Source organism: Neocloeon triangulifer, unplaced genomic scaffold (assembly GCF_031216515.1).
Source record: "Neocloeon triangulifer isolate White Clay Creek 2 clone unplaced genomic scaffold, ASM3121651v1 ptg000001l, whole genome shotgun sequence".
In the NCBI taxonomy this organism is placed as follows: Eukaryota; Metazoa; Arthropoda; class Insecta; order Ephemeroptera; family Baetidae; genus Neocloeon; species Neocloeon triangulifer.
The window spans coordinates 7,903,378-7,926,653 of record NW_026775544.1 but is presented as its reverse complement, the minus strand read 5'-3'; the positions used below and the strand labels follow the sequence as shown (position 1 = coordinate 7,926,653).

General features: G+C 36.8%; 5 protein-coding genes across 11 annotated transcripts in view; 3 read left to right on the top strand and 2 right to left on the bottom strand.

Annotated features, from left to right (window-relative positions):
* Positions 1 to 2,203, top strand: part of LOC132197558 (DNA-directed RNA polymerases I, II, and III subunit RPABC3) — a 45,922-nt gene extending 43,719 nt beyond the window's left edge. For all 4 annotated transcript variants that reach the window (XM_059620906.1, XM_059620914.1, XM_059620923.1 and 1 more), the window contains one exon: positions 1,967 to 2,203. In XM_059620906.1, coding sequence (XP_059476889.1) covers positions 1,967 to 2,084 — 118 coding nt within the window. In that variant the 3' untranslated portion in view covers positions 2,085 to 2,203. The remainder of the gene's footprint in view (positions 1 to 1,966) is intronic.
* Positions 2,202 to 12,355, bottom strand: LOC132197506 (dihydroxyacetone phosphate acyltransferase). Its single transcript, XM_059620842.1, has 15 exons — positions 12,180 to 12,355; positions 10,784 to 10,889; positions 8,943 to 9,159; positions 5,844 to 6,020; positions 4,912 to 5,041; positions 4,653 to 4,856; positions 4,313 to 4,464; positions 4,111 to 4,245; positions 3,813 to 4,044; positions 3,563 to 3,697; positions 3,352 to 3,501; positions 3,220 to 3,299; positions 2,984 to 3,154; positions 2,757 to 2,929; positions 2,202 to 2,705 (listed from the first exon to the last, which is right to left on the bottom strand). The coding sequence occupies exons 2-15, from the start codon at positions 10,867 to 10,869 to the stop codon at positions 2,552 to 2,554; spliced, it is 2,196 nt and encodes a 731-aa protein (XP_059476825.1). The 5' UTR covers positions 10,870 to 10,889; positions 12,180 to 12,355; the 3' UTR covers positions 2,202 to 2,551.
* Positions 12,356 to 12,439: 84 nt separating this feature from the next.
* Positions 12,440 to 14,100, top strand: LOC132197548 (distal membrane-arm assembly complex protein 2). Its single transcript, XM_059620898.1, has 4 exons — positions 12,440 to 12,601; positions 12,741 to 12,947; positions 13,004 to 13,180; positions 13,250 to 14,100. The coding sequence occupies exons 2-4, from the start codon at positions 12,763 to 12,765 to the stop codon at positions 13,782 to 13,784; spliced, it is 897 nt and encodes a 298-aa protein (XP_059476881.1). The 5' UTR covers positions 12,440 to 12,601; positions 12,741 to 12,762; the 3' UTR covers positions 13,785 to 14,100.
* On the bottom strand, positions 13,585 to 19,372 carry LOC132197521 (protein phosphatase 1A). 4 transcript variants are annotated; one of them, XM_059620886.1, is made up of 6 exons: positions 19,318 to 19,372; positions 17,312 to 17,844; positions 16,343 to 16,718; positions 15,881 to 16,101; positions 15,768 to 15,822; positions 13,585 to 15,021 (listed from the first exon to the last, which is right to left on the bottom strand). In XM_059620886.1, exons 2-6 carry the CDS (start codon positions 17,779 to 17,781, stop codon positions 14,890 to 14,892), a joined length of 1,254 nt encoding a protein of 417 aa, XP_059476869.1. In that variant the 5' UTR covers positions 17,782 to 17,844; positions 19,318 to 19,372; the 3' UTR covers positions 13,585 to 14,889. The 4 variants fall into 4 exon arrangements, with proteins under 4 accessions (XP_059476869.1, XP_059476855.1, XP_059476848.1 ...); XM_059620872.1 differs by having other exon boundaries at positions 19,233 to 19,371; XM_059620865.1 differs by lacking the exon at positions 19,318 to 19,372 and adding an exon at positions 18,991 to 19,166.
* Positions 19,203 to 23,247, top strand: LOC132197514 (targeting protein for Xklp2-like). The gene is made up of 11 exons (XM_059620856.1): positions 19,203 to 19,722; positions 20,028 to 20,250; positions 20,310 to 20,538; positions 20,645 to 21,104; positions 21,292 to 21,442; positions 21,500 to 21,629; positions 21,690 to 21,857; positions 21,913 to 22,050; positions 22,107 to 22,277; positions 22,333 to 22,560; positions 22,659 to 23,247. The coding sequence occupies exons 1-11, from the start codon at positions 19,632 to 19,634 to the stop codon at positions 22,836 to 22,838; spliced, it is 2,169 nt and encodes a 722-aa protein (XP_059476839.1). The 5' UTR covers positions 19,203 to 19,631; the 3' UTR covers positions 22,839 to 23,247.
* The last annotated feature ends 29 nt before the right edge of the window (positions 23,248 to 23,276 follow it).

Here is a 23,276-nt window from a genome sequence, read left to right as displayed (position 1 = left end):
AAAGTGTTACAAAATAATAAGTTTATCTGATCTTTTTTACTAAAAAAAAATGTCAAAAATATCAAATTAACTGGCTACTTTGTGGTTAGATTGTTTTTTATAACTCATGTCATTGCTGTGGTTCTGAACTTCAAACCTAAATTGTGTTAAAATTTATAAAAATAAAAATAGACACCAAAGAATACTGAAAATGTGAAACTAGTGGGATAAATAAATTTTCTGCTAAATATTGCTATCGTTCTTGTTGTGCTTTTAGACTATCCAGATGAATATCACAAATAAAAAAGTAAAAATTGTTTGAAAAGCCAGTTCTCCAGCAAGTATAAATATCTTATTATTAATTCCAAAAGAAAATAATTTCAAAAAGGGACTACTTCACACTCTCAGGTGTTGAATTGCATTTATTTTCTTTTTGAATTAAGAATGTCAGGGGAGTGTTCCTTTCTTGTTATAATTATGCTAACATTTTAGGATGAAAAAATTAATGGAAAGTCTGTAATGTTCATAATTATAAATTAAACAATACATATTTGTTGTTCAAAATTGTTAAGATATTTTTATATTTGCTCAATAAATATTGTGATAGTCACTTTAAACAGAATGCTTGTTGTCGGTCATTATTTTAAAATAAATATTAAAAGCTTTATAATATAATATCTTGCCCATGTTTAAATTAATAAATGAAAGGAGAACAAAAGACTCTATTACTTGTTCAAGCAATCGGCGCATTTGCTAAGTTAACTTGAGCAATGCCTTTGCTATTTTGGTTTCAGTCGGTAAGTTGCGAAAACTTATTCAATCTGTGCGCAGGCAAATGCCCAAGAGCACCAAGAGGATTTCGCGAACGCTGGCCGGATTTGTTTTGGCGGAGGCGCAACAATGGAGGCATTGAAGTGATTGCGCGAATTTTGCGCCGCGTGGTACTTGCGTATTGCTCGCGGCTGCTATTATTACGAGCCGAGAGTGTTGCTTGGCTGGCCGGTGAGGCGAAGGCGCAGGTAGAGCGAAGAGGCGGACAAGCGAGTGATAATTACTGTCCACTCCGTGTGGCCCCTGCCAGGCCACTCGCTGAGCTGCGAAATAATCGGTTGCTCAATAATCGGCCCAGAGGATCTGACAAGGAAGAGGACACGCAATTTGGGTGGGCGTTTCAGGGTGGCAGTGTGGTTAGCTGGTTGTGCTCTTGAGGCTCACGACCGCTATCGACACTGCCGCCCCTCAACGTCCTCGATCATCTTTGACAAGCACCCCAACACGTTTAATTCCCAGATTAAACGCATTTCTCACCAAAAATTTTATTTAAGTGTAAAAATCCCTTAAATGGATTAATTTTATTTTTGTCATTAAATAAAAATGTTGTACAAAGGAATCCAATAATTAATTTAAAAAAAATAAATAAATAAATAAAATTAGTTTTTCTTCTAAAAATTTCAGGCCATATTGTGTTTTGTAACTTTTATGGATGCCCTTTTTATTTATTAAATGTTTAAAAAATGCAGGACAAATATCGTGACTACCCAACCCTTGAAAAGCACAATGCGAAGAGTGGAGAACGCTCTGCAAAAGAAGCAGAGGCGTGCTCTTGCTCTTCGCCTTTGGTGACAACTCTCTGTAATGGAGCTTAACCGACCAATCTAGGCTCTGGCATGTATTTTAGATCTCACAGCGGCAAGGCTAAATATAATATACTCTGACCCAGTAGGGGCTCTTTACCTACCTCCGGTGCTCACCTAGCGCTGCTGCAACACCACCACTCGCAGCAGTTGTCGCGCAGACACCCCGACCACATTCCCTACACGCACCCCGCCACTGCATAACTTCCAGGCGTGGCACAAAAAGCGTGAAAATTCAGTCCATCGCCGGAATTAATGTACATTTATAAATAAAAAATGTTTAAAATAACGAAAGAATAAATATTTAAGAAATGTTGTAGAATATTCCTAATACTTGTATGTTGTGCTTCCAGGTCAGCGTACGTTTCATTCGGAGGTCTGCTCATGAGACTTCAAGGTGACGCCAACAATTTGCAAGGGTTTGAGGTGGACCAGCACATCTACCTTCTCATGAAGAAACTGGCATTCTAATTTCAATCTAGATCATTTTAATTTCACCGACCTTTGCATTTGGAAGGACTGCTTCATTTACAATACACGCATCAAATTTTTGTGTGAGGCTAAATAAAAAAATTTCATTTTCTATAACTTATGAAGTTTTTTAATTGCATATTATGCTATCACATCAGATGAATCAAAACTCATAAATTTTTAAATTTTACAATTTAGAAGATTATACCAAAATCATCACAACCTTTTAACAGTTTTTAGCTTTCTAATATTGGCAAAAGCATTCAATATGCGGAGATTACAGTACAGAAAAGGAATGTTAACAGACACAATTTTGACTGAACAAACTTTGTTAGCTGCTACTTATCCAGCAATCAGTACAAAAATATTGTTCGTTTGTTATATCTGTGAGAAATTAAGTCTATGTTAAGAAACAATACATGGCAGTGGACTAGCATGGAATCAACATAGCCTAACAGAGGCCACCTTCATAATCTTGCTTTTTCCCGAGTGACAAGTTGCCGAGCCATCTCCTCTTGTGGGTTTCGGACACTGTGGGCCACCATTTGGAAGAAATCTTCGAGTACTTGCGAAACCTGGATTAGACGACTCTCGTTTACTGAATATGAAACTTTTCCATTTCTGAAATAAGACAAAAATAAATTACAGCTTTTAAAAAAAATATACTATTACTCTTTGTGTTTTGAGAGAGATCCCATTGCTGAGAGGGAGCTGACTGCAGCCGTGAGGAGGTCCAGAGATAAAGAGTAATGGTGGTTCAAGTGTGAATTCAGCAGCAATTTTTCTATCCTCTCCTGGGCCAATTTGAGAGTGTCGTTGAGATTCACCCTCTTCCCTGCTGGTGTCTAAATTTTTTTTTAAATTATAAAAATCAAGCATTATTATAATCAATGCTTTACCTCCAACAAAACTTTGCAAGTATTGGAGTAGCCAGAAAGGAACGGAAGGAGAAGGTGGCTGATAATTTGGAACAATTTGGTGTTTTGACCTAAACAAAGTTTCTGTGGCTCTCGAAGACTCTCGTCCAGCACTTGCAATGCCTTCAGCTGAAACACTGATTCCTCGAAGTCCTGAATAAAATAAAATGATTTTAATATAAAAAAATTATTCCACAACTATATTTATTTGAAAATACCATTTCCTCCCAAGCTGAATGAAGAATAAACTCGTGTGAGAGAAGTTTTCTCAAGAATTGATATTTGGCAAAAATGTCATCTGAAATTGATCACAGATATTAAAAGTGACTTTTCTTTTGAAGATTTTGTACCTTTTAGTCCACTTCCTTGCTTGATTGAATGCTCGACAGCAACGCATATCATAGCTGGACAAATGAAGAGGTGAAGAGTTTGATTTATGTAATGCTGCAACATGACCATGGGAACACCCACTTGCAGAGTTTTGTCTTGTAAATTGTGCCCTGCAGTTCAAGAATAAATATAGGATATTTACAAAATATTTTCCAGTAATAAATTATGTACCTTTGAGTTTGGTTGGGTCTACGGCTACGGCAGCTTGAGTGGCTACATTTTTTAAACGCACCACACCATCCTCCGACAAGTGCACCAATGACTTGTGGATCTGAAGAGCTTCTCTCAAAGACACATCCAAGTTTTCTACATTAAATTGAAAAATAAAATATTATTGGTGCTTCTATGTGTATGTGATGGTTCATAACAATCAAAATATATTCTTCTACCTTAAAAATTTATTTAAAAAGTTGATATCTACCTCTGCAATCTAGAAGTCCACCGAGAGATTCCACTGTAGATTTGAGCAAGGCAACCTCTTTGGTCAGCTCTTGCACCTTGAGCAATTGGTTTCTTGGCTTAGTGAGGCTATGATGTGTTATGACAACAGCGGCTAAAGAAAATAGGGAAATCACAGCATGCTTCTGTTGCTGCCGCACAACATGATTTGCTAGCCAAATAATTCGGGAAGACTCGCCAGCAGTGATTTGGTGCTAAAAACATCAGTTTTTAAATTAAATCTGATCCATATATAATTACAAAATTAAAATTGTACTAACCGGCAAGTGGAGAGGTCGAAGAAGTTTTGGAGAGCGAAGATCACCGAAAAAATTGTTTGCTGAGATGGGCTCCGTGAAATCAATGTGAATTCGACCGTACTGCTCATCCAGAACATTCAGTGCTTTAAATAGCCCCTGTTATTACATGAAAATAAATTTTAGGCGTGATAAAATATTTTAATGAATTTGAATAATTAATTACCGAGGTAGACTCTTTTGGCTTAGGGACTCCCAAAAGTTCATATGAATACAAAGTTTCCTCTAAAGTTCGGTCGTAACTAATGTTGATAGGCACCACCAATATGTCTGAAACTTGACCAGTGAAATACGGCTCCAAGGCAACTGAGAGAAGACCTGAAACCACATAAAACAACAGTTACATTGAAAATGTGAACTTATAATTAAACACGCCCATAATATTTTATAATCATTGTACTTATTAGGGTTGGCCAACAGCAATTAAGTGAAGAGGCCGTTTTGATGGGGTAGACGTGGTATGATTTTTTTGCTATAAGAAAGTTATAAATAAAATTAAGGCTCACCGAGTTTGGGGCAGAGCGACTTGGCCGTTCTGCTCCTCGTACCCTCAACGAAAAACTCGATAGGGTTTTCCCCGGCGGTGATCAGAGTTTGAACGTATTCGCTGAATGCTGCCCAGTAGAGCTTGTCATTCCCGAAAGAACGTCTGATGAAAAAAGCGCCTGAGTCTCGAAGCAGTCGTCCGACGCCCCACATTGCGACAAAATCTGAGATAAAGTTTTAAAGTGCATTTTTAATTAGCTCGGCACTTAAGTTTCTTACCCATTCCTGCCGCAATCACTGGCAGCATAATGTTGTAATTAAAGCAGACGTAAGACATGAGGAGGAAGTCAGCATAACTCCGATGACTGGGCATAAAAATTACAGGGTTGTTTCCGACTCTTGCTCGGAGCTAAAAAAAATAAATTATTTAATATATGAAAGAAAAACATAAATCACTATCGATCCGTCTGATTGACGGGGGTCATTGCATAAAAAGCTTAGTACAATATAAATGATAGGAGACTTCTTTTCAAAAGAAGGTCGTGACACGTCCTATTTTTTAATGACATTCTTGCAAAATTGTAAGATTTATGATAGGACATAACATACTCAAAAACTATTAAAATAATTTCTTTTTATTACCGGTTGATACTAATAATTCTTACAAGTGTCGATTTTTTGAGAAATTTTAATATTGAAAGTTAATTTAGCATTTGAAATTTGAATATTTTAAATATATCAGGAAAATGTTACCTTGTAAAGATACAATTAACATTTTTCCTACTGAATTTTTTAACGTAATATCCAACAACAACAATTCAGAAAATTACTAACATCATCATTAGCAGCATCGTATTTTTTGCGTAATCAAGAGAAAATTATCTGGCCATTGAAGACCGCATAAAGCACAAACTTTGAAAAAAGAAGAACAACAACTAATCACATTCACATATTGTGTGACGAATGTGAGCCAAAAAAATTGGGATGCTAATTACTGCACGTGAGTGTGCACTTTGAACAAATTAGTGACCTCTCCTTTAAAAGAAACCATGTAATATGACTTGCTTTTCAGATTCAAAGATAAACATACTCTCTGCTCGCAAATGCACAATCATGAAGCGCAAAACAGATGAGCAAATTTGCACAAAATCGGGTCAAGTATGTTTGCAATTATTTTGAATGCGTTTAGTGGAGCATAATCGTCTACTCACTCTGGTGATGCTCTCTTCATTGACGTACACCCCGTTGTAGATTTTTCTCATGATCTTGGAGAGGACGTAGCCAAACCATCGCACTACGGGCATGGTTTGCGTGTGGCCCATTTCGACGAGAATTTCGTTGAGCTCTTGCCATAGCGCTTCCTTTGGAACTCCATTCTGCTGGCTCAGCTGGGAATCGGCAAACAAACAAAATTATTTAAAATACATTTAAATATTTTTGTTTTACTTAAGCATAGTATTTTAAGGGAAGAACCTATAAGTTTTAAGAAAAAAAACTTGATTGATGTTAATAATTCTTATTTCTTATAAAAACAACAAAATAAATATAAATACTGGTTAAAAAACATAAAATAGATAGGCACGTTTTAAATAAGTAAAAATAAATTATGGATCAAGACATCTGAGTGGCCACATCATATTATTATTTCAGATTTTTCAGAGAGATCTCAATACTTAATAATTATAATAACTAACTGAAGTTACGCATTTTTCAGGACAAATGATTATTTTTTAGTGCCTTAGATTGGAGAAAAGAAAGGAAAAATTTAATTAGCTTCGATAAAGTTCAATTATTTTCAAAGTTATATCCAAAATGCATTTTTTTACGCCTGCCCCTAGATAGGTTTCAGTTCCCGCCGCCTGTAATTAAGGTGTAATTATTACAAGGCAGATTTTTTTTGCGGTGACGCAATATGCAAAACAACGTCGAGCAACTTAAGTGTCCCTCTGATTATGGCTCTTTGTGTTGCGCTTGACAAAGTAAAAAGACATTCGTTTTTTGCAGACGCACCGAAGGAGAATGACGCAAATTAGTTAGTTTTTTTACGCTCTACTCATTACGTGCCAATATAGACAACAGAGATTTAGAAAAAAAACTCGTTGATCGGCTTCCTCCTTGCAGGGAAAAAGAGGCGCAATATTGTAGTAAGACTTTGAATGGCAAAAAGCCCATTCAGCCTCTTTTCTCAAACGTCATCGCTTTCCTATTATGATGAATGCACCGCGGCACTGCCAAGGTCGTGGTTGGCAATTTCACTTTTTCCATCTTTTTGTTTGAGAAAAAAAGACACAAACAAACCCTCGCTCCAACTCTCAACGGCAAAACCCTATAATGAGCCGTGTCAATAAACCTACGACGAGCAGCATGTGTGCCAATGTCGTCGACCAAATAAAATCAGTCGCGACGACGTCGCCTATTTTTTTATTGTGTCATCGCACGCGCAAACACACGCGTTGTGCTAATGCTCTCCAAACAATGGATCTGTGCTGCACAGTGAATTGTTCATACAAAAGAACAGCATCCATCTATCTCAGTTATCACGTCAAATTTAATCTTTGATATAGCTGAGTAGCGAGGAAAAGGCTTAAAAATAGTAGCGAGCTTTTCTTCAATTTTCCGAGATATATATACACAAATTTTATTTGGTACGAAAATAATAATAGGGTTATGACATTCAATGAATAGAAATGAGGAAAAAATAAATTAGAGTAAATTGGCTTTGAAATTTATTTTGATGTAGTGTTATTTCCATGAATTTTAATGGAGAGTAAATGAATAAACAAATAAATGAATTAATGGTTTATTTTAATATTTAAAATAACCAACATGGTAAGTTTTAACAGACCAACTATCATAAAAATGAGCAAAAAACTGATAATTGCATTGAGGAACCTGGTTTCAATTTTTCATAAAATCTATCTCTATTAACAAAAATTCCATTATCTCACAAAACAAAAAACTATAATAACGGCACAACTTTAAAAAAAAATTGCAAAATTGGCGTCTTAGTTAGCATTAGCATGATTGCATTAAAATATTTATATTCTGTTAATGTACAGCGTATTCACGTTTACAGATTCATGTCTATCTTTGCCATTATTGATGAACCACGCGATAGGCTTTTCAGTGCCACTCATGAGATCGGCAAAAAAATTGTTTACAAAGCGAAAGGCGAAAAAATGCACATGCGTGTGCACAAGCGAGGAAGTTCGTTGGCTGCGCAGGGAAAGAAAGAGTTGTGACCTTCGCAAGTGGAGCCTCACTTACCAAATATTATCTTTTTTGCATGGCAAAGGCCACATTTGTCTTTCCTCTTTGATTGTCGACATCTATTATTGGATATTTTGTAGCCAACCTTTTCTGACTGAGCAATAAATACTATTTTGGAACCTTGTTTGTGACCTTTTGTTCCTTCAGAGCAGGAAGCTCCACTTGAGAAAATCGTCTTTGTTTTTGCAAGCATCCGCATATTTATATTTGTTCAGTTACAGGCAACAAATGAGCCGTGCCAAATAATCAATGATCAAATGAAATAAAGAATTGAGAAGCACAGGTGACAACGAAGAACTTATAATTTCTGTGCATTAATAATTTTTAAGTGTGCATTAACACTCATTGAGTCGATAAATAACTTTCAATCAAGCAAAGAGGATCTGAATGAAAATTATTGCTAGGAAAAGTGAAGTAAAATAACAAATTTAATTTTACAAATCGACTAGACGATTGGTCATTTTTATCCTGAAATTTTTTTGTTTTTGTTTAAAAAAATGTTAATCAAAAAGTTTAAAAACATAAATATATGGAGCACAATCGTACATGAAATAATTTATTCTCATTTTAATTTTTTCAATTAAAAATGTGAATTTTATATTCATTTCTATGCATATAAATTAAATAATATTTTAACGATTTTAACAATTAACTTTAATAACGTTAATTTACCTCTATTTTTTCATGATATTTTACATCAGGAATTAACAGTTTACCACTATTTTATTCCCAAGGATGAATAATTAGGGAGCTGTCAAGTGCGTTTTTAATTAGCCGTGAAAAAACGTGCTGAAAACGTGAGCGTGCGGTCACTGTTTCGTGAAGGCTTTCATTATCATTTCTTTACGCGTTTTCGTGCACTTGAAAAACCGCAACATTTATATATTAATCTCAAGCAAATGCATTTTTTTAACTACACCACCGAAATGCAGTTTTTGTGAGCATTCAATTTTATATCAAAGGACAAGGAATTTTGTTGATTTCTGTGCCACGGCCGATGTCACGTAATTAGCATAGAGCACACCACATTTTGTACTCACCTCTTCGACGGTGTGCTGCATTTTGGGACTGGCAAAGACGTCCTGGCGGATTTGGGCCGTGGATCGCGTCCGAGAGTGCTGCGTCACAGGCTGCGGCCGCCACTCCTTGGTAACCCACATGAAGTCGCAGTTCTCGCGCTCAAGGATGTTCTTGAAGGTAGACAGAAGGCGAGCTTTGCTGGACGATGGACACGCGTGGCGCAGGACATCTTGCAATCTGCACACAAAGACAATGCAAACTTTAGACTTTCATTTTTTCTACCCAACAACTCTTGTTCCCAAGATGACCAGCCAAAATTCAAAAGAGGAACCTTGGCTCTGCCTGGCTCATATGTTCAAGCATAAATTGATTATATTATGTGGAAATATCAAAACCAACAGATCATGGAGAAATAATTTATGAAAATTTGCTATTTTTTATTAATTGGCTACATTTTTTGCTGATGTATTTGTAAATTGAGAAGAAGAAAAAATGATTTATGTATGAATGAGGAGAAATAAAAGAATTGAGACGAATATTTTCATTAAAACAAAAATTCAATTAAGTTGTATTTAAAAAAGTACTAATTAAATTCAAATAATTGGTATGAGGCAATTATTTTAGTCACTTTGTGTCAGTCCACTTAGAAGTTTGTTGCACCCAGGGTAAAAACGAGAAATGCGCCTGAACGTGCGTTGTTTGAACAGAATGTTTGAAGAAAAAGCGCTAATAGTGAGTGAGTCGCCTCGAAAGATGAGCCGTGATGCAACTCGCGGCAAAATTAGCGTGAAACAATAAACGCGCTATTGTAGTTATGCAGGGATTTCATTTTTAAACTGCCAGTTTCATGATCCATTGAATACAATCTTGGGGTTGGGAAAGAAATAAGACCGTGACGCAAATCTCAGGGATTCGATTTGGTATAATGCGATTGGGTGTGGAAAGGTCAAACTATAAATTCGATTTCTCATGGCTAAAATGTCCTTTCCCCACGTTTGGGAAATTTTGGCTATGATACAAAACTTAATATTTGCTTCAAGTAAAATTGAACAAAATAATATGATTATTTGTCTATACAAATATTTCATTACATATAAAATGTTAATCAAGAATTTGCCAAAACTATAATTTAAAATGAAAGGTTCGCAAGTATTTCCATTTTTAAATACATTGAATAGAGGATTGTAAAATATTCAACCTGAAGCTAAAGTTGTCATCATTCTTGGTCTCTGCGTATTGACTTGCATCTAATTTTTAGGAGAAAACCTTGCCCTTGACCAACCAAAATTTAAATTTCATGAAAATCAGGAATTGTTTTCTAAATTATATCAAGCTGATCGTAAGTGAATGGGAGGCGGAAATTAATTCTTAAACAAAAGAGCAGAGTGCTGGTCAGATTGTATTTTTGCTATCGACCTTGGCGCGCGCAATGTAGTGTGATCTCCATAATTGTTTCAGCCCTGCAAAATATACCCACGATACAAAAAAGTGTGCACTTTTGACAGACAAATTATTGGACGTGGGCAGTGTCAAAATTATCCAGGAAAATAATTATTTCCATGCTTCAGCAGCATAATCTTAATCTTCATATTTGAATACCACAAAAAAAAAAGAAACAGCAAAAGCGGGCAGAAATGAACAAAAATTTGGATAAATAAATCTGATACATCTCTTGAAAAATATTAATTTTTTTCCTTTTGCTTTAAATAAAAAAAAATATTAACTTGCTGAAAACAATGTTTACATAATTTTCATTTCCATCATTCTTATTAATTTTTATTGATTTGAAGGTGTCAATTAAAGATTTAGAAAATATTTTTAGTTTCATTTGATTGTGTTGAGAGAAATAAAAAAAACTTACTGCGGCGGCTTGTTGACTGTCTTCTGTCGATCCTCGACTTGCTCAGTGCCCTCTGCAATTTGGGAAGGACTGCCATTTGAACCCATCACGGCCGACTCTGTTGGCTCTGTCACACACAGGAAGTCACGCCATCATAGATTTGCATTAAATTTATTGCACACAATTAAATTTAATAACAAGTGCCGAACGCAACAAAACTTCTTGTGGAATTCAAAGGTGCATAAATATGTATATTTACAATTAGATGATGCGATTGCACTTAAAAAAAAAATGTGGAAAGAAGATTTTGATGGAGATAAATGCAATATACCTCTCTTATGTGAGAATATGAAATTTTAGTTTTACCATTGTACTGTTTCCATCAATTTAAAGAGTCATATTAATATAATAAATATTATATTTAATGCAAAAAACTGACATTTCAAAGGATATAACATGCGAGAACTGGAAGTGGAAGTGCGTCACTCTCCAACTGACTAGAAAATTCCCAAACTGTTCCTCAATATATTCAAATACATACATAAATATTTGATGTTTTAAATTCGTCAACAAATATTTAACTTGAAATCTCACAAGATTTACAAAGCTTTCAAAAGCGTTGAATTTTTTTTTTAATTTTCAAACTTTTATTAAGTAAGCGGAACATAATTATAGAGCGAATTATAATACTTGATGAACTGAGCTTTACCTCATACTGAAAAAAATGATGTTCAAGAAAACGCTCAGTTCATCATTTACCTTTAATTTTGAAATATCCAAAACATATTTTGGAGTTGTAAAATTTTAATAAATTTATCCTTCTGTAATGGCAGCAGACATAGTAAAACGCTAGTATGTACTTGACTAAATTTTTACAGAAAAATAAAGAAGACCTAAAACTTCTTCCCTATATCCACCATGCATGGTGTGTGTAAGCCCCAAAGATAAACCAAGATAAGAAATTAGTCTGGCCGTATACTAGGCTTTCCAACTAGTGTAAAATACAAATTATGTATAAATCAATTTCAGTAAAAATACTGTCGAAATAAAAATAAGTTTTTCTTCAACTAAAGTCGCGTACATTTTCATTCAAAAGTTTCAAAACGTTGCAGAAATGTATAATTCGTATAATTTATAATTTATGTGTTTCTCGTGTTACATAAATAAACAGCGGTGTAGCTTCATTTCCGGTCCGATAAGACCAAAATTTAACCTCTTGAGTTTAAAAAAAGAGCTAAATGGTGGGCCGAAGACTGCAGGATCAGACGATACGGAAGTTTCGTCGGTTCGCGGATCTAGCGGCCAGAGACTGGGGAAAATCAATATTTCCGCGAGAGCATGCACTGCACACACGCTGCTTTTCAGCTGCACTTGGACGGCGCCGACCGGCCCGCGTTGCAGCAGCCGAAATACTCACAAAAGGACGGAGACCTTAGGTCGCCGATCTTGTCCCTTCAACGGTACAGGTCAGGGTGGACCTTTCTGCTGGACAGAGCCCTGCGAGACTGTCCTACCGCACAGACAACACCGACCCAAATGACAACACGAGTGGCTGGGCGGAGTTCTTAAATTTCATACCTCTGGCGCGCGCTGTGCTCAGAGGGCGCCGCACAGTGGAGGGGGGCGTCGACCGACCCCCCGACTCGGCCCTGACAACCGATCAGCGACGGTCTCGCCCGAACGTTTATTATGCTCAGAATTTCGCCAGCTGATTTTCATTTTTAATTTTTATACCACAGCACGTCGACGAACGAGGATGCAAATTCCGGCAAATTCTATAGCAATCAAAACTTGATTTAATTCGGTCTACGCCCCAAAACCGATATAATATCTTAAAAGGTTTGTAATTTTTTCAAGTGTGATTGATGAGCGATGAATCTAAAACAAAATACATATCTATTAAACAAAAATTTTGCTAATTCTGCTTTGGTTAAAAAATCTCAATTTACAGAGTTTTAAGTATATAATTTATTTATAGTTGGAAAATCAGAGAAAATAATATGATGTCAATTCGGCCATTACGAACCAGCAGCACTTGCAGAAGCTTTATGCACATCTTCGAAAAAATAAGCCCTTCAACTTCAAAATTTTACTGCACGAGGAAAGATGAAAATCCTGAAGAACAAACGAAACAAACTACAAAAACCAAATCACCTATTGATAACCATTATTACAAATGGAGAAAGTATGTGAGAAAAATTCATAAATATTTGTTATAAACTGACGAGTTGCTACTTCCAGACCGTGGATGGAACATGATGGATATGTTGCTAGCAAATTGGAACTGTTTGTGCCATCTTCCTCAGGACAAAGTATGAATTTCCTGAAAATCATGCAACAAAAGTATGATTTCAGTCCTAAGGGCTTTGCAAACTGGTTTGCAAAAGTAAAACTAAGCAGGGATTTGTATAAGCAGAGGTAATAAATTTATTTCTACTTAAAACTGTTTTGTCTTTTTTTCAATTAAAAAAAAACTTGTTCATATAGGTACATACCGGAGAGACACAAATTCCTTGGACCCAATTTGGCCACAGCGCACTTTGTTGTCTTTCGAGGTGGTGCTGTGCGTTTTCAAAATGGCACCAAGTGGATAAAAGAAGATGAAGATGGGAATTCTGACCTACCAACCACCTTTGTAAAAGATTTGCATTTGGATGCTTTGGATGCATCGAACATCAATTTTATGTACGAGGCACTGGAAAACTTTGTATTTTTAGACAAATTACGGTGGGCTAGTTTTGCAAACAATGAATGGGTTGATGACTGGTTTCTGGATAAAATAAGTGGCGAATTTAAGGCACTCGAGTACTTGAACATAAGTGGTTGTCCAAAAGTAACTCACAAAGGAATATCAATCCTGGTCAGATTTGAAAATCTTAAAGTTCTCAACCTGCAAAATGTATTATTGACAGCTGAATCTAAACTAGCATGTTTATCAATGCAAGAACTGAAACCCCACCTTAAAATACACGGTGTAGATTATGATACTGCCAAAGACACTGAAGACAGAAGTGTTGCTTAAGCAATAGTTGCCCATATAATTTAAGTAGAAAATTATGAAGGCTGTTTCACGAATTTGTTGATTAATATATATCAATTGGGAAATACAATAAAATTGAAATGGTCTTTTTTTATTTATTTATTTATTTCTAGAAGTAATAAAATGATAAGATTTCCGATTTCCAGCAGTCAGCAAAAATAATGGCTAGTTATTAAAACCAAAATTGAGTACAGATTGTTCAACCGACTGACTTTGTTTTTAATCTGATCTGTTTATGGAAATTAAAGAGTAGCCCACGGTACTCTGCTAAAACAATAAATACAAACATCGTAATGTACTTTTCATACTTTTCTGTTTTAAGTAAGGAGCAATTTTAGTTTTACACAAGGTTGAAAAAATACCCCATGGTTCACCTGAGAGTCGAATGCAATCAAACAACATAATATTTAAGCCTTTTGATTAAGCACAAGGGGAAATGCAAGAAGTTGAAAGTTGAAATTAACAAAAAACAAAAATGAAATTGCAGAAAACATGCCTTGAATTGGTAACAATCGTAGACAGAGGCCAATTAAAAATTTTAATGTATGTCTGGTAATTTCCACGTTTGCACTTTGAAAAATATTTTCTTTGCAATCACACAGCAAAATTGGCAATGCTTCTAAACACTCAAGACTGAGGCAGTCACTTCCTAGAGAAATACGCTCGCTGAGCCTTTTGGATTTTGACTTTCGCAGTGCCCAAGAAGTGAGGTGGATGGAGGAAGATATTGGCTCTAGAACATCAACCCACTGTTTTAAAAATTTTTCCCATTTAATAACCCAGAAACTTTCTGTGAACCAAACAGCAAAGGATAAGTTGCGCTAAAAAACAACTCAACGCCTCCAAAAACGTTATGTATTATTGAGCTTTGCAAAAATTTGCATGGGAGCCAAGTGGTTCCGGTGTCCGTTACAGTGACAATCAAGAACCCCCTCCAGGGCAGGGTTAAAACTTCTCACGATTAAAATAAGACAAGCTACAATTAAACAGCGTTTCCAATACAGGCCAGAAATGAATATTTTTTCCATTTTTCTTGTTTGATGACAACATTGAATGGGCGTGAAGTGCGTGACGGCACAAGGAAAGATTATTGGTTTTCGGCTGGCTCCTCATCTTCCATTGAAATTTCTGAAGCAATAGCTGCGGCCGTGAGTTCAGCTGCACGCGGCATCATTGTCCTAAGAAAATTCATGGCACCTGCATCATCACCCATCGCCATCTGTCAACAAGGGTGAGTCGCACACGTTTATTTCACAAGCTCACACATTTCAGTTAAGCCACCACCATAGTTCAAATCAAACTGCATGCAAATTAGTTCATCATTGTTAATGTTTGGTTAATAGCAAGGGCACAGTTTAGAGACCCGCTAGGTTAGAAGCAAAGTAAAAGAAATAGAGTAGCATCTGCCGAGGGTGGTAAAATAAAGTTTATGTTGTGTCATCAAAATACTTTGTTGTTTATTGTTTAGTCAGTTGATACCTGTTTTTACAAGAGCTGAAGTTTGATGAAAATTGAAAATCAATACCTGAGTTAGATTTACGACAATTGTTAAAAGTGCCTTGTCAGAATCCTTATTTTGTTAGAATTAGCTCAATTGACGCCATGAATGCTGTTTGCCAAGCAATTGAAAGAAAAACCACGGGTCAATTAGTTGGCCAGAAACTAGCTATTGGGCTGTAATTTGTAAGCATCTGGTAATTAAAAGTAATTAAAAGATCATTTTAGGGCCGGATGAGAACTTAAGTTGAAAGAACAGGGGCATCCAATGTTAAGAGCTCTTGGGGAGCAAAGCAAAAGAGAACAAAACGCAATTCCTGCCAAGGCTAAGACAAAAGCTGTTTCTACACAAAAGCTACAGATTTGGTAGGATGATGAATAGTACAAGAAATGGACAGCACTCCAGGTTTAGCAAGAGAGTCCCATGCACCAGGTTGAAAATTATTTTCAATCAAAGGAAAGACTTACACTGTCGGCTCGGTCTGGGCACAATTTTTTAAAAACCTCTTCCACAAAATTTCTCCTGCAAAAAATACCATGTAATTGTTTTTGCATTTTTGAAGTCTATAATAAATTCTTACTTTGCACTGAGACCACCCCCAGGTGGTATGTTTGGTATTTCCAACTCGTGCATGCTTCGTATCAACTGCTGGAAGGTGATGCTGTCGTTTTGTTCGACAAGTTCGGTTATATGCTTTTCCAGCTGCTGTTCCAACTCCTCCTCTTGTGCTATGGCCTTGGAGGAGACTTTTGGTGCCGCAGGAAATGCAACCACCACAACGCTCATATTGTCTCTGCTTCCCTAGAACACATATATATTATTTAATTAATAAATTGCCGACACCCAACTTTTCTTTTAAATTGTAAAATGAAATGAGATTTGTAGGAAAGTGATCCTGAGCAAGAAGCAATATGTACTTGGTGCTCTGGTATCACCCCTGCTTTACTTTTGCAAGCTATGAAAAAGGCTAATCCCACACGAGATCATCCAACGAAAAATAGTTGCACTTTTTCAAAAGAAAAAATTATTTAAAAATGCTAACCTTGTAAAGACAAGTGTCAATGACTTGGTTGGCAATGAGTTCCAGGTCATCGGTCAGAACCATCCTGGAGGAAACAAAGCTACAGAGGTCCTCGTTTGACATGACGTCCCAGACGCCATCACAAGCAAGCACCATAAACTCGTCCCGAGCGTCGTCTCGCTGCTCAACAAAAATTTCGGGCTCTGGCGACACAAGTTGCTCACAAGGTCCCTTTCCCTCAACATTCTTGTACTCGTAGTCGCCAAGTGCGCGTGACACAGCCAAGGAGCCGTTGACCCTCTGAATCATCACACTGCCCCCAGCTCGCTGGATTCGTTCTTTCTCATCTGGCATAATTGGCTTGTGGTCCCGCGTGCTGAATGAAGGATATCCATCTCTGCAAATAAATTATTTGTCTATTAGCAAATATGGAAAAAAAACTCTTGTCAATATTTGATAGTAAGTTCATTATTTACAAGTAATAATGATACATATTTCTCAAGCTACAGATTAATAAAAATAAATAAATTATTGTAGGTTAGCGATCCTAAGCAAAAGACAATGCTTGACTTTTGCTCTGGTATCGCCCCGTAATTACTTTTGCATGCTATTATGAGACTGATCCAAAAATTTAAGATCACCTAATAATAATAGCTGCAATGATAACTTGATATCCTTTCTAGTGGTTAATTAATACAAAAAAGTTATTTCAAATAAATTACAATGTGACCTGCATAATATGATGGTTCATGGTTAAAATTAATTAGAACATGTACTTCAGTAACAATATAATGTTGTGATGTAACCCTGAACTGTTGATCAATTAACCACAAAATATTGTTCATATTTTTCCAGACTAGCAACGTATTTTGTTCAAATTTTAGAGTTCACCATTTTCTTTGATTTCTTTTTCTATTTTTGAAAATTTGTATCAAAGGATTTTATATCTATAAAATCGCTGTAACTATTGCAAATACATTTCTTACAGACCTGGATATGATAGCCCGCGAATCTCCGCAGTTTGCGATGAATACGGTTTGCGGAGTGATGAGTGCGCAGACGGCAGTTGAGCCAGACTTGTCTTCGCCAGTGGCCACTTCAGGCAGCTCACGCATGTTTTCGTCCAGGTTAAGGAAGCCGCTGCGGATGCCCTGCTTGATGGCGTCAGTGGCGCTGGTTGGGTCGCTGTCGCCGATGCTCTTCTTGAATTCGTCTGTCTGCATGATACAGTCTAACAGGTTGGTGGCGCAGTGCGCCGAGACGCGGGCGCCCGCGTGACCGTCGAACACTGCGTAGAATGACCAGTCCTTAAGTTCGCCGGGCAGCGCAGTGACAGCGCAGTGTGCGTCCTCCATCTCCACGCGCCAGCCCTGCATACTGGCAAGGCCGTAACGCAGACCATTGCCACTGCCTCGTTCGTTGTACTTCTCTGTTTTCGGTTTGTCGAGGAATGCCCCCATCTTAATAGTCTCACTGGCAAATGACAAATGCGACTCCACAGGTGCTGCTCAAACCTTCATCATCTGCAAAAGAATTAAATCAATTTAAGAAAATTTTTAAACAAAATTATTATGTATTATTTAAAATTTTCATTGAGATCTGGATTGTTTTTGTAAGTTCTTTGATTTTAATACGCTTTTTGCATTGACGGTTGTAATTTAAGATTGTTGTGATGACGTACAAGGATTAAAAATATAATTGTATCATAGACATTCTATTTTTGGTCGAAACTTTTTTTAATACAGTGAAAAAATCAAGTTGTTGAATTCAGCATTGAAATTAAATATTCTTTAGGCTACTCCTTTATAACAATTCAAACATATTTTTCTATTATAACATAAATTAATTTTAATCACATCATAAATCATTTTCACTTTGCAAGAAATTTAAACAAACGGCAAAGTATAAAAAATATAAATTTTACAGTAGAATATTTTCTGCGTAAATAATAACAAGAGCTCTGTGGAAAACATTAGCGATGTTATGTATTGTCTGCAAATTAGTAACTGACTGACAAGTGTAACAAGAACGCCAAATTTAAACTATATTATCTTCATTTTGTCCATATGTCAACATTTTCTGAAAGCTGCCGAGACGCTGGAATGCTCAGATTGTCTGAACGCAGAAGTTGAAAAAATAGTCTTAAATTATCGCTCATATGGGAAAAAAAAAATGCGACAAGTTTACTCTGGCACTTATGTTTTTGTTCAATCAAAACAACAACTCTTTTTTTGCAAAATTAATTTGGTTCACAGCAGGTTCACAGGAAAAAAACTCGTTTATAAAACAACCATCCGTCACAAAGCAATGCACTGTTGCACATGTTATGATTGCACGCGGCCTCCGATGACTAATAATGAATTCGAGAAGCAAGAATTATGAAAGTCAATTCATTTTGCCCGTGCTACGTAATAGTTGTTTACAAGATAAGTCATGAATTCATGACGTACCCGTGTAAATGGTACTTCGTCCGTGTGAACAGTTCGTTGATTAAGTCTATGTTTAAAAATGCAATAGCCCACCAGCTGCGTCTGTGCTTAAAAATTAGCATTAAAACTAAGACGAAGAAACAAAGTTTCGGGTGAAAATGGGTGGCTGCGGGTTGAAATGTACATAGGCTGCGCGAGGTCGGCGAAAAGTTGCCGATTCTCAACGAAAATGTAACTTACACGACAAGATGTCGCAGCATGATGATGATATCGGCGGGGAAAAAACAATGCTCGCTTTTACAACCAACTCCAGAGCATAATTAAAGCACAAACACACAAGTAATCAAATTCTAATGTGGTCGGCTACTAATGGCGGGCGTTCAGCATTTGCGCATGTTCTCCGCAGCGAAAATAGTTTCCGGGATGATGTCACGTTCGACTAATGGGGATACAGCATTTTAAGCGCCATTTTTCATTGTTACCTGAGATTTTTATCCAACGATCAATTATCGGGTCTGAATCCGCGAAATTTCAAGCTATTTCAACTTAAAACAGACAATACTCAACCGCGCGTCCAGAGGTTTTGTCCAAAAACGCCTCCGCCAGTTTTATTTACCTTCCCAGTTTAAGTCGTTCCCAAAAGATGGCGCAGGCGTTGCTATGTTAACATTATTTACACCGGCGAACGGCGAGGGCGCGCAACCAACCAATAACGTCTTCAATTTGAAATTTTTACGTTTGCGACGGTTGAGAACTTGTCGGGTCTTGTATTTTCAGCGAGTTTTGTTGTTATTGATTGTCGTGCTGATGTGCTAACTCTTTCCCTGAAAAATTGATACCGTTTAATGCGAGTAATACAGTAATTTCCGACTAAAATCAGCATGGAGATTGACCAATTTGACAACTACGATGCCCCGCAGTTTTTCGATTTCTCAAAGGACGTTGTGCCCGAGGACTGCGACAGATTTTTTGGTAATTTTTAAAATTCCTGACTGACCGCACGATGTAGTTTTAAATTAATATGTATTTGTTCAAATTGTTCATAGTCTGGTGATATGGGAGTAAAAAGTGCAATGCACAATTAAAACAAAAAGGCACTTTGAAAATACATACATATAAAATATCTAAAATATTATGTAATTAGTACATACATATAATACTACATATTATTCAATTATGAACATATTGCATATGTAGTGTAGTATATGTACTCATACTTCCTATCCTTGAAAATATTTTCTGCGTTAATGAGTAAATATTTTGTTTTTAAATTTCAGACGTTGATCACGAAAGGGTGTCGCCAAAGAGGGCCTCAAGCTTGCCACCAAAGACACCTGCCAAGACGCGTCTATCTCAAGTAACTTCACCTGCTTGCCTGGAAAACAAGGAAAACTGCACCCCACCATCCAAGAGGAGACGCTCATCTAGTGTTCCTCCATCTGGCAAGAACAATGCTCAAAGAGGCGTTTTATCGGACATCAGCTACACCACTTCCCTTCAGTACATATTATACTATTATTAAACAACGTTCAATTTTAATTTTTAACTTTTGCTTTCAGTGCTTCTGGTAAAAAGTCCCAAGTGACCTATCTTAGCAATGGTCGTTCGGTCATTGTTCAAAAATATGATGGGATCCAGATCATGACTCCCAACAAAACTCACCCAATGGAGACTCGACTGGATCTAGCGATTAAGAGTCCTGCTCTTTCGCTTAGAAACCGCAGTATTTGCAAGGGTGCAAACACAAATAATGTTGATACAGAAACAAGCCAAGAGAAGACTGAAGAGGTAAATTTAAGAATTTTTTAACCAGAAAGACAAAATATTAAATTTTAAGGGAAAGAATTTATTTATAATAGGTGATGTGATTTATTAAAGTATTATTTTTATCCAGGCTGGGCCAAGTGGTTCTGAGCTAATGGAGGTAGACTCTGAAAATGAACAAGTAGAGTCTTCCAGTTCTGGTGTCGACTCAGGCTCATCAATGCCAGAAGTGAATAAACAACCTGTGATTACCAAAGGACGTTCCGTGGTTGTATTACCTTCTCAACTACCTTCCAACAGTACCAACAAACCTGCTTTGGCATACATAAACAAGCCTGCTCCATCTGCAACTATCTCTAAGCCTGCTCCATCTCTGAACTCAAATAAGCCTGCTATAGCTGCAAACAAGCCAATGAGGATCCGCCACAATGCTCCTATGGTTGCCCAGCACAATGTCGTGCTTAAGCCCCTTCCTAAAGTTGGCAACAAGCCTGGTGTGCTGGACGGGAAGTTCCATGCTACTGCTGAGCTTGTCCAAAAGTTCCACAAAGCTACACCAGATCGTTTTCACTCTGTGCCAGCTAATGCGAGTAAGGCTAACTTTTTCACATGACAAATTATTTTCTGAGCCTCTTCTAGCAAATTTGATTATTAAATATTTTAAGGAATTAACTAAAATATTGGTAATAAAATCATTCACCCATTGCTCAGTACCGTCATATCGGGGCTCTTAGGGCCAATTTTTTTCCTAAAATATTGATAATGATTCTTTTGTAGAGCCTCAACCAAGAAAACCACCTAGTCCGGCTAGCCAAAAAGGAAACACCATTCCTAAGTCTCCATACTTGGCGTGCAAGACTAGAGTCCGCAATGAGTACATTCCTTCCCAAGTTGACAAGGAGAAAGCAGAGTTAGAGGAGATAAAAATGTATTTAAAGAGATATGTAAGTGATGTTGTTATTTAATAATCCGTCTTGTCTTACAGGCACCAGATCAAGGCCAAGCCTGTTCCGCGCCAGATTCTTGTGCCTCCTGCTCAGAAAGATATTGCTGTGGCCAAGATACCTGCAACCAAGCCTTCACCTTTTAAACTGTCTGAAGGAAAACGCAAAATGGTATGCATTCAATGCATTACATTCAGAAATTGAATTCACAGAATTACCCAAATACTACAGCCAACTCCAGAGCCAGTTTACCGCTTCAAAGCCAATCCAGTGCCTCGCAGAATGTTGCAGTCTCCACAAGGTGTCCCGGAGAAGAAAAATATACCCTTGACTGAACCTCATACTCCTGCCCTGTCTTTAAATGCCAAGTACCCAAAACGACCTAAATTGGAAGGGATTGTGAGTTTTTTTTTTATAAATTTTTTACTTTAAAGTGACTAAATATGATTTGCAGGATTTGAAGAAAATTGGTCACAATGGAGTACCCATAGTGAAACAAATGACTCCCCATAAGCTCACACAAGTGCAGCCTTTCAGCTTCGAGGAGCGCAACAAAGAAATTCAGCTGAAAAGGATGGAACTTATGCAAAAAGTAAGATCCTCCTAATTAAAATTATAGTATCAATTAACAAGTTTTTCTCTTAATAGCACATTGAAGAAGAAAAACAAGCCCGAGAATTTAAGGCTGGAAAGAAGCCAAATTTTGGACTTGCTCCTGTTTTGCCTGAGAAGAAGCCTGTCTCTGTTACTGTGCCACACACCCCAAAGCTTTCCACTTATACCTTGGGAGCTAAGAACCAACAAAAGTTCTATGAAAAGGTGAGATAATCTTGTTTGGCTTTCATCAATTTTTAAAACACCAAAATTTTGGCAGATGGCTGAGGAAGAGCAAAAACTATTAGAGGCTGTGCAATTCAAGGCACGTCCTGCGATTGTGACACAGGTTGAACCCTTTCGTCCTCAGCTCCCACACAGAGTGATCACAGATATCACTTCAATTGTTGATTTGCAACTGAACACTGAAAAACGAGCTGCTGAAAGGGCCAAGTTTGATGAAATACTAAGAGCTAATGAGCAGGACAGGGAGGAACAGAGGCGCTTGGTAATAAAATTTGCGTTATTTCATTATTCATAAAGCGTAACAAAAAGTAGATTTAAAAACTTAAAACATCATCTTTTAAATAAATTCTTTCCCATTAGTTTGAGCTTATGAAAGAGGAAGAATTACGCAAGGAAGAAATGAGACTCCGAAAAGAAGCAGAGTTCCGAGCCAACCCTATACGGAAGGGAACACCCATGAGAGTCAGACCTTCTGATAAACCACTGACAGACCCTCAGAGCCCTAACTTCATGGTGAATGAGAGGCTTGCTAAAAATTGAAATCTTTTAACCACTTTGATACTTTGTTGGGCTAAGGTGATTTTGCCTTTGTGGTAAAATTTTGCTTGGCATTCTCCAATTGTTGCTGATACATTCGACAGTCCTGTGCCCTATGTAAGATTTTTCTTAATGGAAAATGAATTTTAATGTAGTTGAGGACTTAAATGATTATTCTTGTAACACTTCTATATTTTGTCCACTTTTATTGCTTGTATTAATCCATTTTGTAGCAAAATATTTTATACCATTGTAAACAAATTTCCAAAATCTGCTTAAGCAATGCTATTAAGTAGTTATTATATTAAGAGCTTGAATTAATCCTACCTAGCTAATCATATAATAATGTGTATAATATGGTATGGATATTTTATATATTTTGAAAACCAATTAAACATTAAAATATGTACCAATAAAAAATGATTTTTTACTTGTAAAAAG